At 47.2% G+C, this 12054-nt stretch overlaps 1 protein-coding gene across 3 annotated transcripts in view; it reads right to left on the bottom strand.

Moving 5' to 3' along the window:
• SAMD11 (sterile alpha motif domain containing 11) overlaps positions 1–12054 on the bottom strand; it is a 129286-nt gene that overhangs the window by 36394 nt on the left and 80838 nt on the right. For all 3 annotated transcript variants that reach the window (XM_076356333.1, XM_076356334.1, XM_076356336.1), the window contains exon 7: positions 3832–3924. In XM_076356333.1, coding sequence (XP_076212448.1) covers positions 3832–3924 — 93 coding nt within the window. The remainder of the gene's footprint in view (positions 1–3831; positions 3925–12054) is intronic.

Below are 12054 nucleotides of genomic sequence, written 5' to 3'. Positions count from 1 at the left end.
TGCTACAACAAACCTACGACAGGCCGAGGCTCCCTTTACTGAACCACAGTAAAAGCTTAAGGAGCCTGCTGCAAAAGCATCTCACCCCAGGTTCAAAGCCAGGTCTTGGTCAGTGGCTTTAGGGTCTTTGCTGCCTGAGCTGTCACTTGCCAGGGCAGAGAGGGCCCGTACCCACTCTCCCCATATTCAGCAGTATGGGTTTGGGGGGCAGTGAAGTTGTTAGCAAGAATGGGGCCCAATATTGTTTCTTCATTTGGCCTAACTGGACAGCTGCCAAGCCAATCACCGTATGGATATCCCCCCCAAAGAAGAGGAACAAATTGACAGAGGCTGGATTGGAATCGCTCAGCTGTAGTCCGGCTCCGGTTCTGGTCTACTTCATTAACCAAAGATGCAATAAGATTTTGTTTTGTTTTAAATGATCTACAGTAGCAAAGAAAAGAGAATGGCAGAAGGAGCAGCATATGAGCTCATCAGCCCACCCCAGGGGGCGAGTGCGATATCGTTCCCTACGTGTGTTTTCCAGCACTTAGTCCAGTCCAGTTTCAAATCTTCCCAAATGATGAGGCTTCTACCAGATTTATTTTTCAGCAGTTCAAATAGGAACCAAAATACTCTTACTGATTTTCTCTTTTTGCAATCGTTCAGTTTTATTTCATGTCTCAAGGTATCGGAGAAGCAGATCTCCAGACATGCTGTTGCCGCAGGAGTGAGGGTTTTACTTGGGGAATTGTCTCCCGGGGAGAAAGCTTCCTCCGTGACCTGCCAGCACAGCCCTCGCTCCGAGCCTCTGATATGCTCGCATTTCCATATTAGACGCGAGAACGTTCTGCTCTGTTTGACAGCAGTGCTGGCACGGCCCTGTTTCCACTGAGATAGGGCTCTCTTTTGATCTCTGGTGCGCACACTGCGAGCGTTGGGGAGGGGGGAAGGGAAGGTTACTGCTTCCCCGCTGGAAGGGTTTCCAGCCCTACAGGTGTTTTTTCACTCAGAGTGAAGGAGTGATTTACTTGGCTGCCTCTGTTCTCCTTGCCTTGTCAGGCGCAGCCACAGCAGCACGAGATGTGCCGCGGGCACGGGGTCACTTCTCATCTTCAAAAGGCTGTTTCAGAGACAATGCAGCCGTGCCCTGAGCAAGAGCTGCATCCAGGGCCAGCATGCAATGGGGAGGGGGAGAGTCCCCACCCTGAGCTGTACATCGCCACAGCAGAGTGCAAAAGGCGGAGGACCAGCACCCACACAAGGCACACCACCAGGCCGGAGAAAAAGGAAGGGTGCCTCCCAGGGAGACACTGCAGACCTGGCTCCTACCAGAGCACAGCGTGGGGCTGCACAGGCTACAGAACTCCAATCCGTCCTTGTTTCCCTTCCCGCTCCTGAATCACAAACTGCACTGACAGTATCTGGGTCCCAGCCAAGCTTGGGGCTCTAGCACAATCTCACACTTTACAGCACTACTCCACAGCAGTAGTTCCCAAATTCCAGGTAACTAGCCACTAGGGTCCCTCCTCTTTGAAAATGGCTTGTCACACAACGCGGATCCTTCTGTTTCCAGCCAGCTCCTTAGTACAGAGCTGGAAACACAGGGATCGTTTCCCTCCCGGCCCTCCATGGTATCCATGCCACTGGAAGGCTGCCTGACGACCAGCAGGATGGGAAGTCTCCTGGGGGTTCTCAGCTGCAAGGTGCTCTCACTGTTTGGGGCTTAAGACACAGAAACACTGGCTATAGCCCCTCCTTTGACCCCCTTTTCATAGCAGGGGGTGGGTAGATAAAGGCCCCAAAAGCACAAAAGTCTCTGCCCCTATTCAGCCCCTCACTATTCGGATGCTATTCTAGCATCAGCACAGCCTAGGCTTAAAATGCCTGCCACAGTGTTGGAGAGAACAGGGGTTCCCCAATGATCTAATATAATAAAAAACAGGTAACACGGGAGATTAGTAAAAGGCCCAGCTCAGAATTTCCATTCGGTCTAACACTCTTTTAAAGGGCAGGGAAGGCTTTCTGAGAAGAAAGTGGGAGTAGAAAATGAAAGTTTGCTTTTATTCAGGGCTTCCTAGGAACCCCTCTCTTAATGAGTTGGGGGAATCCCCGAGTCATTCAGAGTTAAGGAGCAGGATTTAGGTCCTGAGTGCATACTGCAAAGTCAGGGGCTGCTTATCTGCCTCACACCGCACTCAACCCACTCAAGTAAATAAAAATGGTGGGAAGGCCAGAGGAAAGAAACGCAATGGGATCATTTGACCCTGCTGCTCCCATGGCAGAAACATCAATTCATGCAAGTTCTGCCACTTTATTAGGATGAATCCAAATGCAATAGATGGCTTGATTAAAGTTTAGCCCATTCTCAGCCAGGCCACATAGGTTGCTGTTACCTGGATTCAGTTCCTCAGCATGCACTGTCTTGGAATTACAAAGGATACAGACTCAGCAGAAACAGCAAGATGACAGCAGGCGTATCAAGTGTGTTACAGGAGTTTCATGCCCCTATATAACAAATGTGTTTCAGAATCTATAGAAGCATCCTGCTGGAACTTACCTGCACATCTACTAGAAACATTTCAAGGATAACAGGAATAGGGCAGATGAAAAAAAAATCAAGGAAAAGAGGTAAGGAGTAGCAGCATATAGGGTTCCTCTTTACACCTTTCAGAAAAGCCCAGTAAAGAGCTAAGGCGCTTTTACTTGTATTAAAGAGTTAACAGGCAGGAGAGGGTTACATGAAAGACAAGATTTAGTATGTTCTTAGGTAGTGTTAGGAATATTGTATTAAGTGACACTAGCATTCAACATCCTCTCAGAGTATGCTGCCTTTCAGATCATAATTTGGGGACAAGGAGTCAAGAAGAGACAACATACAGGAACATTATGTGAAATTAGGATGCAGTACAGGTCCTACAATGTACCTTTATATAGCATAATATAAGGTATGTAGTTTAAGAAGGCTTCAGGACAAACTGCTGCAAGAAGTGCCCTTTGAGATTCCCTGGATTGGTTATTGAGGATATACACCTTGAAGAGTCTCAGCTGCTGGACTCCAAACCCTTGAAACAGGATCTACCTTCAGACAGCTAGTCTGTTTTTTGGATTTTTTTTTAGTGGCCAAAGAGTGCAGGTTAAGCACAGTGATCGAGATGGGTATTACTGACAGCTAATTAGTTTGAACTTAACAACAAAGCCTTTAGGTGAACGGCCTGCAAAACCTCATTTAGGCAACCACGAGACAAACTCATTAACTGCAGGCTCCATTACCCACTTCACTTTGCCAGTTGTAAAGAAAGTTTAAAAATCATGTTCATAGGAAAGAACCGTAAGACAAATCAGGAGATTTTAAAAAAAAAAAAAATCCCTAAAAAGAGAAACCTTCTGCAGATTCCATCTCTATAGGAACAGTGCCATAAATGCATAAGAAAGAACTAGGCAGCCCTATTCTCCCTGCTAGGCTTCTTTTTTTCCCTTTAAAGGAACAGATGCCAGCATGGTAAGCCTGTGTCTATCTTTTATATTAAACGTAATCAAGACATTCTGCCTGAAAAGTAACACCCCTAAAATCCACCTCAAAAGCTGCAGCTTGCTTTTTTAATCATAAAACAATTACTCTAATTAAGCGGCAATCCCTTTCTTGCACTGCAAGCTTCCCTCCGATTAGATAAAGAAAGCACAGTGCACTGGTAGCCTCCTTCATGCACCCTCGGTGCTGGATACTTACAGCTCCCACACCACAGCCTCTTGCAGCCCTCCCTTCCCTCCCTCCTTAATTTCAATTAAGTTCCACTTTTAAGAAAGGAGAAGAAAGGGGAAGGGGATGGGGGAGGGAGAAGCAGCACTTACCCTTTGGGGACTCACTTCTGGCTTTCTTGCTTTCTAAAGGACACTCACTGCTGCTGTTGGGAGAACATACTCTTCTCTTACCTAAAATTTCATCTAGAAGAGAGATGAGAAACCTGAGTATCAGATAAGGTTGTACTTTCCTCTTTGTAGAAGCAACCAGAGAGACTTTGGTATTTTGCTTCTCTCTGTCTCACACACACAGACACACACACACATATATTACAAGCAGAGGAAAAAAAATGAAAGTAAGAAAAATCATCATCTTGAGAGCCTTGATCTGCTTTCCTAATCACGCAGTCCAAAAGCACATAATGACTATTCACACACTGATCAATGCAACGTTTTAAAGCTATAAATTCTGAATCCAGTTGATTTCCTTACTGAGTTTCATCATTTGTTCTGTTGCCTTTTGTCCCCCTGGTGTTTCCACTCCTTTCATGCCCTGATGCAAAGCAACTGGGGGAGAGAAAGGGGAGGAAAAAAACAACACAAAAAAAAAAGCACAACAGATCTCTGAATCTTCCTACCACAGTATCTCTCTCTCTCTCTCTCTCTCTCAATCTCTCCCCCCCCCCCTCCTTCAAAACCTCAAGGTCCTTAGCAATCTTCCCCCTCTAGATTGTACGGAAACACTCAAGCCTTTTGCATTACTGCAGCCCTACAAACCAACACAAAATATCTAATATACAATTACAGCGTCCCCGAACAGATTTAAAATCAATATCCTCCCATAATAATGCTGGGGAAACTGAAAGCATGATGTTGCATACGGGCAGGAAGGAAGAGACTGTTTGTCACTGCAAGCATCAAATTCTCATCTATCAAGGGCTTGTTAAAGATGCAGCATCTTAAAATAAAAAAATAAAAAAATAAAAATCTCACAAACAAGCACCATATTTGAGTGAGTATACATCTGCCTGTGAGTCAACATGCACGCAAAGCTGCTGCAATTTGCCCAAAGTGTGTTGGTTAAGAAAGGTTACAAACCCCCTTGGTGCTGTTCATAAGAACAACAAAATTATTTATGTTCCAGGGGACATTTTAAGCCAAGCAACTGTCCCTCATACTCAGAATCACTCCACGTTACTTTGAATTCAGCTAAGCAAGCCCAGGTTCCTGCCTTGGCATTGTATTTATCAAGAGATCCAGAGCACAGATCTGTGGCTGCCACAGGCGGAGCAGTGCCGAGAGCAGACAGTTAACGTGCCGAGGGCAGAGCCTGCCAGGCAATGCCTTTATCCAAAGAGCAATTCTGGAGCTCTGCAAAGTTACAAGTGGCATTTCAAGGTTTTAAAGAGCACAAGCTGCCTCCGATCTTATCTTGCCATGACCCTGTCACCCAGCCTGTTAACAAAACTGGCACTCAGAGACAACCGCAGAGGCTTGCAACCATCCATAACCAAAAGCAAAGTAAATACAACAAAACCGTGGCAATTGGAAAGCAGATGGGAAAGGATAGTCAGCCAGTGACAGCACTTAAGTTTTCTCAGCACTTCACATCCCAGGTGTTGAGTCAGCCTTTCAATACAATTTGAATTTTATCAATCCTCCTGCCTCAGTTTACCCTTTAAATAACTTCTCCAAAGCCACAGACAGTATCAGCTTGCCAAGCCAGCATCGAAGCTAGGAAGTACCTGGCCACACAGCACAAATAGAGTCACAAGCTCCCTCCCCATGGAATGCTTCATTCTTCATGTTGATTTTCCTGGAAATGTTAGTCTGATGCTGCAAACCCTCAGCGCTGGAGGCCAAGACCATATATCCTCCTCAGAAGTGTTCTCATCCGGGATTTGTGGCTTTGAAACAACAAAAGTCCCGTTGCTCTGCTCGCCCCTCCCAGCCTGGGCAGGAGGCAGCAAAACCCAACAGGGCTTGTTCTTATGTACTTCAGGCAGAAGAGACTCCATGGAAGAACTGGTGACAGAAGCACCAGTTACATGTGACAGCAGTTAGAATATGAGCAGTAAAGATTCCTTGATTTCACAACTCTGCCAAGGCACCTCATTACTCTCCTATCACTCCTTCTCTCTTGCTATTCCACTCCCACCCCCACGCGCCCATCTGCCAGCAGACATTCGCTCCGACTAGCACCATGCCTTGCTATTCCCAGACACGTCAGCAGGACAGGTTGCAAGTCCCATCTCACTCCCAACCGGCTGCACTTGTGCAGGGGAAGACCAAGATCGCGCAGTAACTCTGAAGCGGCACCAACTCCACCCGACCCATGCCCCACCAGTCTCCAAAACACCCACTTCTCGGCACACGCGCAAGCGAGCTGGCAGCTGCACGAACAGTCAGGTGTGACAGCCTGCCATCACCGGTGTGCCACAGGGAACGGTCCCAGATGTCTTGCAGTCGAGATTTGAACTTGGCCCTCCAGAGAGATCCCACATTAGCGCATTAATCTCTAGGATGAACTGCAGCATTTTCCTTCCAGCATCTCAGGTTCACATTGTACCAAAGCACCAAATCCCACACACTGAATTTGTAGTTGGGCTGCCCCCCCCCCCAGCAGTTTTTATGGCAGTTCGTTAGATCACAGAATGAAAATTTTCCTCTCCCCCCCCCCCCCCCCGCTTCGTTTAAGGCAAAGTCCCGGGATGTGTCAGAGACTGCCTCTGTCCCCAGAAGTGCAGGGACTAAATCAAGAAGATATACAGTAAGCAAGGAAAAGGCAATAATTATCATCAGTAGCCAGTATGGAGGCACAAAGATCTAACAATCTGCCCCAAATTTACTGAGTCAGTAGGAGAGCACAAGACTGAATAGCAATCTTTTGAATTCCAGCCCAGTGGTATAAGACGTCATACCTCCCTCTTAGCTTTCTTAGCTGCAAAGCAGGGAAGAGGCAAGTCACATTTTCATTAGTTACTTAATAAACTCACAGATTCTGGGGTACAACCTAAACAGCAATGTATTTGTATTACAGCACCAATCCTTTCCTCTTTACAGCTTAAACCATATGCACAGCTTTGGCATACCACTTACACCTGCTAAACACGTGCCCTTTTATAGGACTCTATACTCTAAATTCATCCTCTAAATTCATCCCTTTATGTCCACACGCCATTCATCCAACCATTCTTTGCACTCACACACAAAGAACCAGGGCAGTGGTTGAAGGCATTGGGATGGGAGCATCCATAGCCCATCTCTCTGTGACTCTGCAGCAGCAGCAGCACAACCAAATATGTTTTGCAAATGAGTTGGCAGTGTAGCTTCTGGATGTCTTAACCACCCTCACAAAGACAGGTTGTGCATTTAGAGTACATTGCTACTCATTGACCAGAAAGCCAAGAGAGAGCTGTTTGCTCAGCCCATGCACCTGCAAAAGGCAACACTCCACCTTAGACAGAGGATGGGAAGGGATGGTTGTGGGGGACTTTTTTTTCCCCCCTCTCTTTTTTTTTTTGTTCCCTAAATCTCTGCTTTTACCTCCTCTCTTCTGCCTTCTACAAAGCATTTCAGTTGAAAGGAAGCCAAATCAGGGCAGTTTTTTAATATTAAAGCTGAAAATGAAAGACATTATCAGTAGAACTGTAATGTTATGAAGCTAAGCCAGGCAATAATACAAGTAAGAAGTGCTAGAGGAAGCCCCGAGCATACTGATCACTTACCGCCACCAGTGCAACACAGCCCTGACCACACACACCCCCCCACACAGGTCTCCCATGCAGGTCCCCAGATCCTGCATTACATTCAAGGCTCCTGCTAGCCTGGCAAGGCAGTACAGAAGTGATCCAGAGAGGTTTTTGGAAACAAAGTCAAATGTTTTCCCCAAAGATCTAGAAATCAAAGTGGATTTTTTCTCCCTCTTTAGTGGGAAGAGAAAGTCCAGCACTCACCTGCTGCACTTCTACAGTGAAATGTGAATAGAGACAGGCCAGGAAAGTAGGTCAGCTGGAAGAGGACAGCACTTCTGTCCCCATACAGAAGTATCACCTCATGGCTTTGCAATCGTAAAAAGAAAGGATGTGGGTATGGCACCATAAAACGAGCTTGTCTAGAAGCCAGGACAACGTGGGTTTTATCTAATCACAGCCCTCTTTGGACTTGAGACACACTGATTAGAGGCCACGGGTGGAAACGCCACCTGGAAGTAACAGTGCTTTGTACTCCCTGCACTGCCTCTAATCCTCAGCCTCCCAGCGCTCAGCAGAGCTGGGTGACTTAAGTCATGTTCACCAACACATCTAAGAACCCCAAGCCTCGTTATCAGCTTTGAAGAGAGGACTTGGGAGCCTAAGTCAGCTGGGAAGATTAAGAAACCTATCTCTAGGTTTCCCCAAAGACGGAGGGACTTTATCTCCACTTTACTAGGGAATCTGCAGCAGAGGAGGTGCACCATGAACACACCTTGCATCAATGGCAGAGTGAGAACTGAGCCCACGTCCCAGTGACCGAGCACAGGGTTTCACGTGGAGAAGGGAAATGAACAAATATGAGGTGGTCACAAAATTTTTGCCCTCCCAATGTTGTTAAATGGGTGGACCACAGAGCAAGTCCCAATTACGGCCGACGGATTGCATCAAGTTTTTCTTCACTGTGTTATGCTACAGACACAACGGGAAGAGATCAAGACCTATCTCACGATCCCTCTCCGTATCATTGGTTTTGCTCTGAAAGCTTCTTGGACCCAGAAGTCCTGAGTAAACAGAGAACCGAGCCAACTTACACGGGAAATCACCCAGGCTCAGATAGCCAACATCCAACGAGAAGAGAGTCCTTTTTTCACCTCCTTTCACATTATTTTAAGAAGAGGGAAACATCCTCCCTTGCTCTTAATTCCCCCATCAAACTTAAACCCTGGAGATGACAATTCCCACTGACCAGTCTGAAATGTCTTGGCAGCATCTCAGTTTATTCAGCTCTCCCCTTTCCTTTGGCACAAACAGGCTACCACCAGAGGAGAGCCGCTCCGCTCAAACTCTGGTGCTCCAGCCCTGCTGCTCAGTCTGTTCCTGTGCCGAATGTGACAGGTTTGCAGGGACCCTGGAGACTTACTTCCCCAGCGATGGGCTTGTGCCTTTGTAAGAAGCTGCACCAGCTTGCCGAGTCCCAGCAGGCCCAGAGCTGCTCTCAACAAAGGCTGGCGTACGAGGGGCCACGCAGTAGGCTGCACACAGCAGCGTGGAATCTGGCTGCACATCGGCCCCATCCCTTGCCAGCAGGAATCAATGGAACAAAGGGAGAGTGAAGCACAAGGTCATGGGAATAACGGGCCATAATGTAACTGAGGGCAACGAGAATGGAAAAAAAATTATTGGGGAAGCTGGGGGAAGGGAAGCAGTGGGCTTCTGGGACTTGGGATCCTAGAACAATACAAATGCATGCCAGCTCATGGGGCAGGGTTAGTTCTAGCAAGGAAGGGGGAAATACCACTGGATCTCCACAAAGGGGATGTCGAACCAGCTGCAAAATAAACGTAGCATCCTCCTCCCAGCAGGTCAGCTTAATGGCTTTAGGGACATGGCAGACAGCAGGCTTCAAACCTTAGCTATTGCACTGGGTTATCTGGTTGTTCCTTTATGTCTCCACGTCCATATCTATTTGTTGGTTGTCATTTAGATTTAGATTGCAAGCTCTCCAGGGCAGGAAGCATCCTTTTGCTAGCTGCTGTACCAGCCTTAATAGTATAAATAGTACAAGCAGCTGAGCAAGCTGGGCACTCCTGGCTCAGGACTGTCCCTAGCCTAGACCAAGGTGTCTGCAAACATTCCTAAGCATCACACTTCAAGTTCCCTGTGACAAGAGGCTCTTGGAAACAGGAAGAAAAACAGGAAACAAAGGGGAGGGAGGAATGGGACACACTAATGCTCTCTTACTACAAAGCAAGGAGGATGCAATATCAAGTAATCAAAGGTTTTTCTCTTTCCCGCTCACTTTGAGAGATGGCAGACTGGTTGTGCAGTCACTCCTCTCAATAGCAGAGAAGGACTCCAATAGGCAAGTCAGTGACCATCACTCACTGATCTCAGTGCATTACATAGAAAGTAGCACCCCAAAGGTAGGCCTAGTGTCACTAACCCCTTCCTAAATGTGAGTTAACCACAGCATACACGAAAGCTGCGAGAGCACGCAACAAGACAGTAGTTGAGTAGAAGGATTCCCAATGTAGAACATATCAACCATCCTTTCCTAGGCTTGAGAAGGAGCCTGCATCCCCTTTCTCAGCTCTAACCACTTGGCCATCTGCCTTTCCTCCTACCGTGCAAACAGTATCCTGCTACTTCCCACCTCCTTGTGCTCACTCAATTTGCCTAGCTGGAGCTAAGCTCATAAAAGGACTGTCCAATATTTCAGTTCCCAAGGAGCAAAACAGAGGGAGGTGCAGGTCACGCTGGAGCCATCCTTCTGTCTGTCTGTAATGAGGCTGTTTATTAGAGAAGGTGCACCAACATCCCCTTGTCTCCCAGATCCTTACAAAATTCATTTTTACAGCATGCACCAAGCCATGGAAAGGTGGTAAATATTCATAGTATGAAAAACACTCATGGAGAGGATATACTGCACTTAAGAGAGAGATCTGAATTAATTTTATGTGCTGCAGAGAGGCTTTTTAGCAATTGCAAACTTGTGAATCCCCACTGTCTTCCAGAAAAGATTTAAAGAATGAGGCTGGGAGGATGGGCTGGAAGTCCAGGCCTTTTGGAGACTCACTTTCCAGCTCTAGAAAGGAGCATGTTCTAGTGGGTAAGACAGGAGAAGGGGGAAGCTTGTTAAATCAGAAGACTTAAGCACAATTCCAGTGAGGATCAGATGTTTCTTGAGGGACCACAAACCTCTCAGGCAAAGGTCGTTTGGCCTCAATTTTATATATCTGTGATAAAAAGCTATGAAAACTAGCATCATTCCTCTGACACAGATACCTCCCTCAGTCCTGGGGAATGCCACGCAACACCCAACCACGCCAAAAGGTGGGTAAGGCAATGCGGCAGGGACAGCACTCGCATCTCCCCGTGGGCTCCTACGTGCTGAATCTTCTGTGTGTGGCCTGTGCCAGCAACCTGGTATTCCCTCCAACACCCAGGACAGCTGCTACACCTCCTCTGGCTGCTCCTTCTACAAGCCTCCCAGCATTTCTTTAGAAAAGCAAATGCTGAAGAGAGTGATTTCCAACAGAGCTGCTGGTGGTGCTGTACCCTTAGCACCATTTAAATGTCCGATTGCACTCATTCAGCCCCTGAAAAAAACAGCGCTCCTCCAGCCCGTGACAGCTTTGACAGCCAGACTCCTTAATTCCTTTTTCTTATTCCCTTAATCTGTCATCTTTATCAGGCTGGGGAAGTGCCAGGCAGCATGCAGGAGCCCCGGCCCCGATCAATCTCCACATTACAGCTGACAGAATGGTGCTAATAACTTATTGATCTAATGTTTGCCAAGCCCCACTGGGGATGAAAGGCTGCCATTGATTGGCTTGAGGGAAGGAGCCTCTCAGCTGAGAGCAGAGCGGAAAGCCTTCAAATTGTCTTCTTCCCGAGGAGCTTGGAGATGGAGGGAGGGTGGGGAAGGGAGAACAGGGAGGAGGACAAGGGAACTAAAGAGAGGAAGAGAAATGGAAAGGAAGAAGGGTGCATATGTGAGATGGGAATTAAGAATGGAAAAGGAAGGGGGGGGGGGGGAAGGGTTTGAGAACCAAATAAGTGCAAGGAGGAGGGAGAAGAGCAGGAAAGGGGAGAAGAGCAAAGAGAAGAAAAGGAATTGGGAACAAAAAGATTGTGCAGAGCTGAAAAATTAATGAAACAGGCAGTTGACCCTCTTCCTGCTCACAGCAAATCGTTAATAAAATCTTTCCAACCCCCAGCCCGCCATCCTAGGACAGCTCCTCCCAAGTCTGTTCATGTCTGACGTAAAGCGTGCGGCACTGCTGACTCCCCTGACCAGGTCTGAAACCACAAGCTTGCATCTGGGGAGAGGGCATCATTAGGACAGATTCCAGTTTAATTTATGAGTCTGTTCCCCACAGTGATATACGTGCAACTTAACCCTTGAGAATCCCCACCCATCTCCTTGATTTGCACTGAAAAGGCTAATAACCGTAGAAAGTCACCAGACATGCTTAGCAGAGGGAAAGGAGTTGAGGGTCTTCACTGTGCCCCTGTGGGGAAACCTGGGCTTACCTGTATATGCAGAGACAGCAGGAGGAAAAAAAAAAAACCACCCACCACATGACCTTTCACAAATCACAGTAATGGTTATCGTTGTCTTTCCCATTTACCCGAG

The sequence above is a fragment of the Aptenodytes patagonicus genome, chromosome 19, assembly GCF_965638725.1.
Source record: "Aptenodytes patagonicus chromosome 19, bAptPat1.pri.cur, whole genome shotgun sequence".
Taxonomy (NCBI): Eukaryota; Metazoa; Chordata; class Aves; order Sphenisciformes; family Spheniscidae; genus Aptenodytes; species Aptenodytes patagonicus.
Note: the sequence above shows the minus strand (reverse complement) of the source record. Positions and strands in the feature narration are given on the sequence as shown.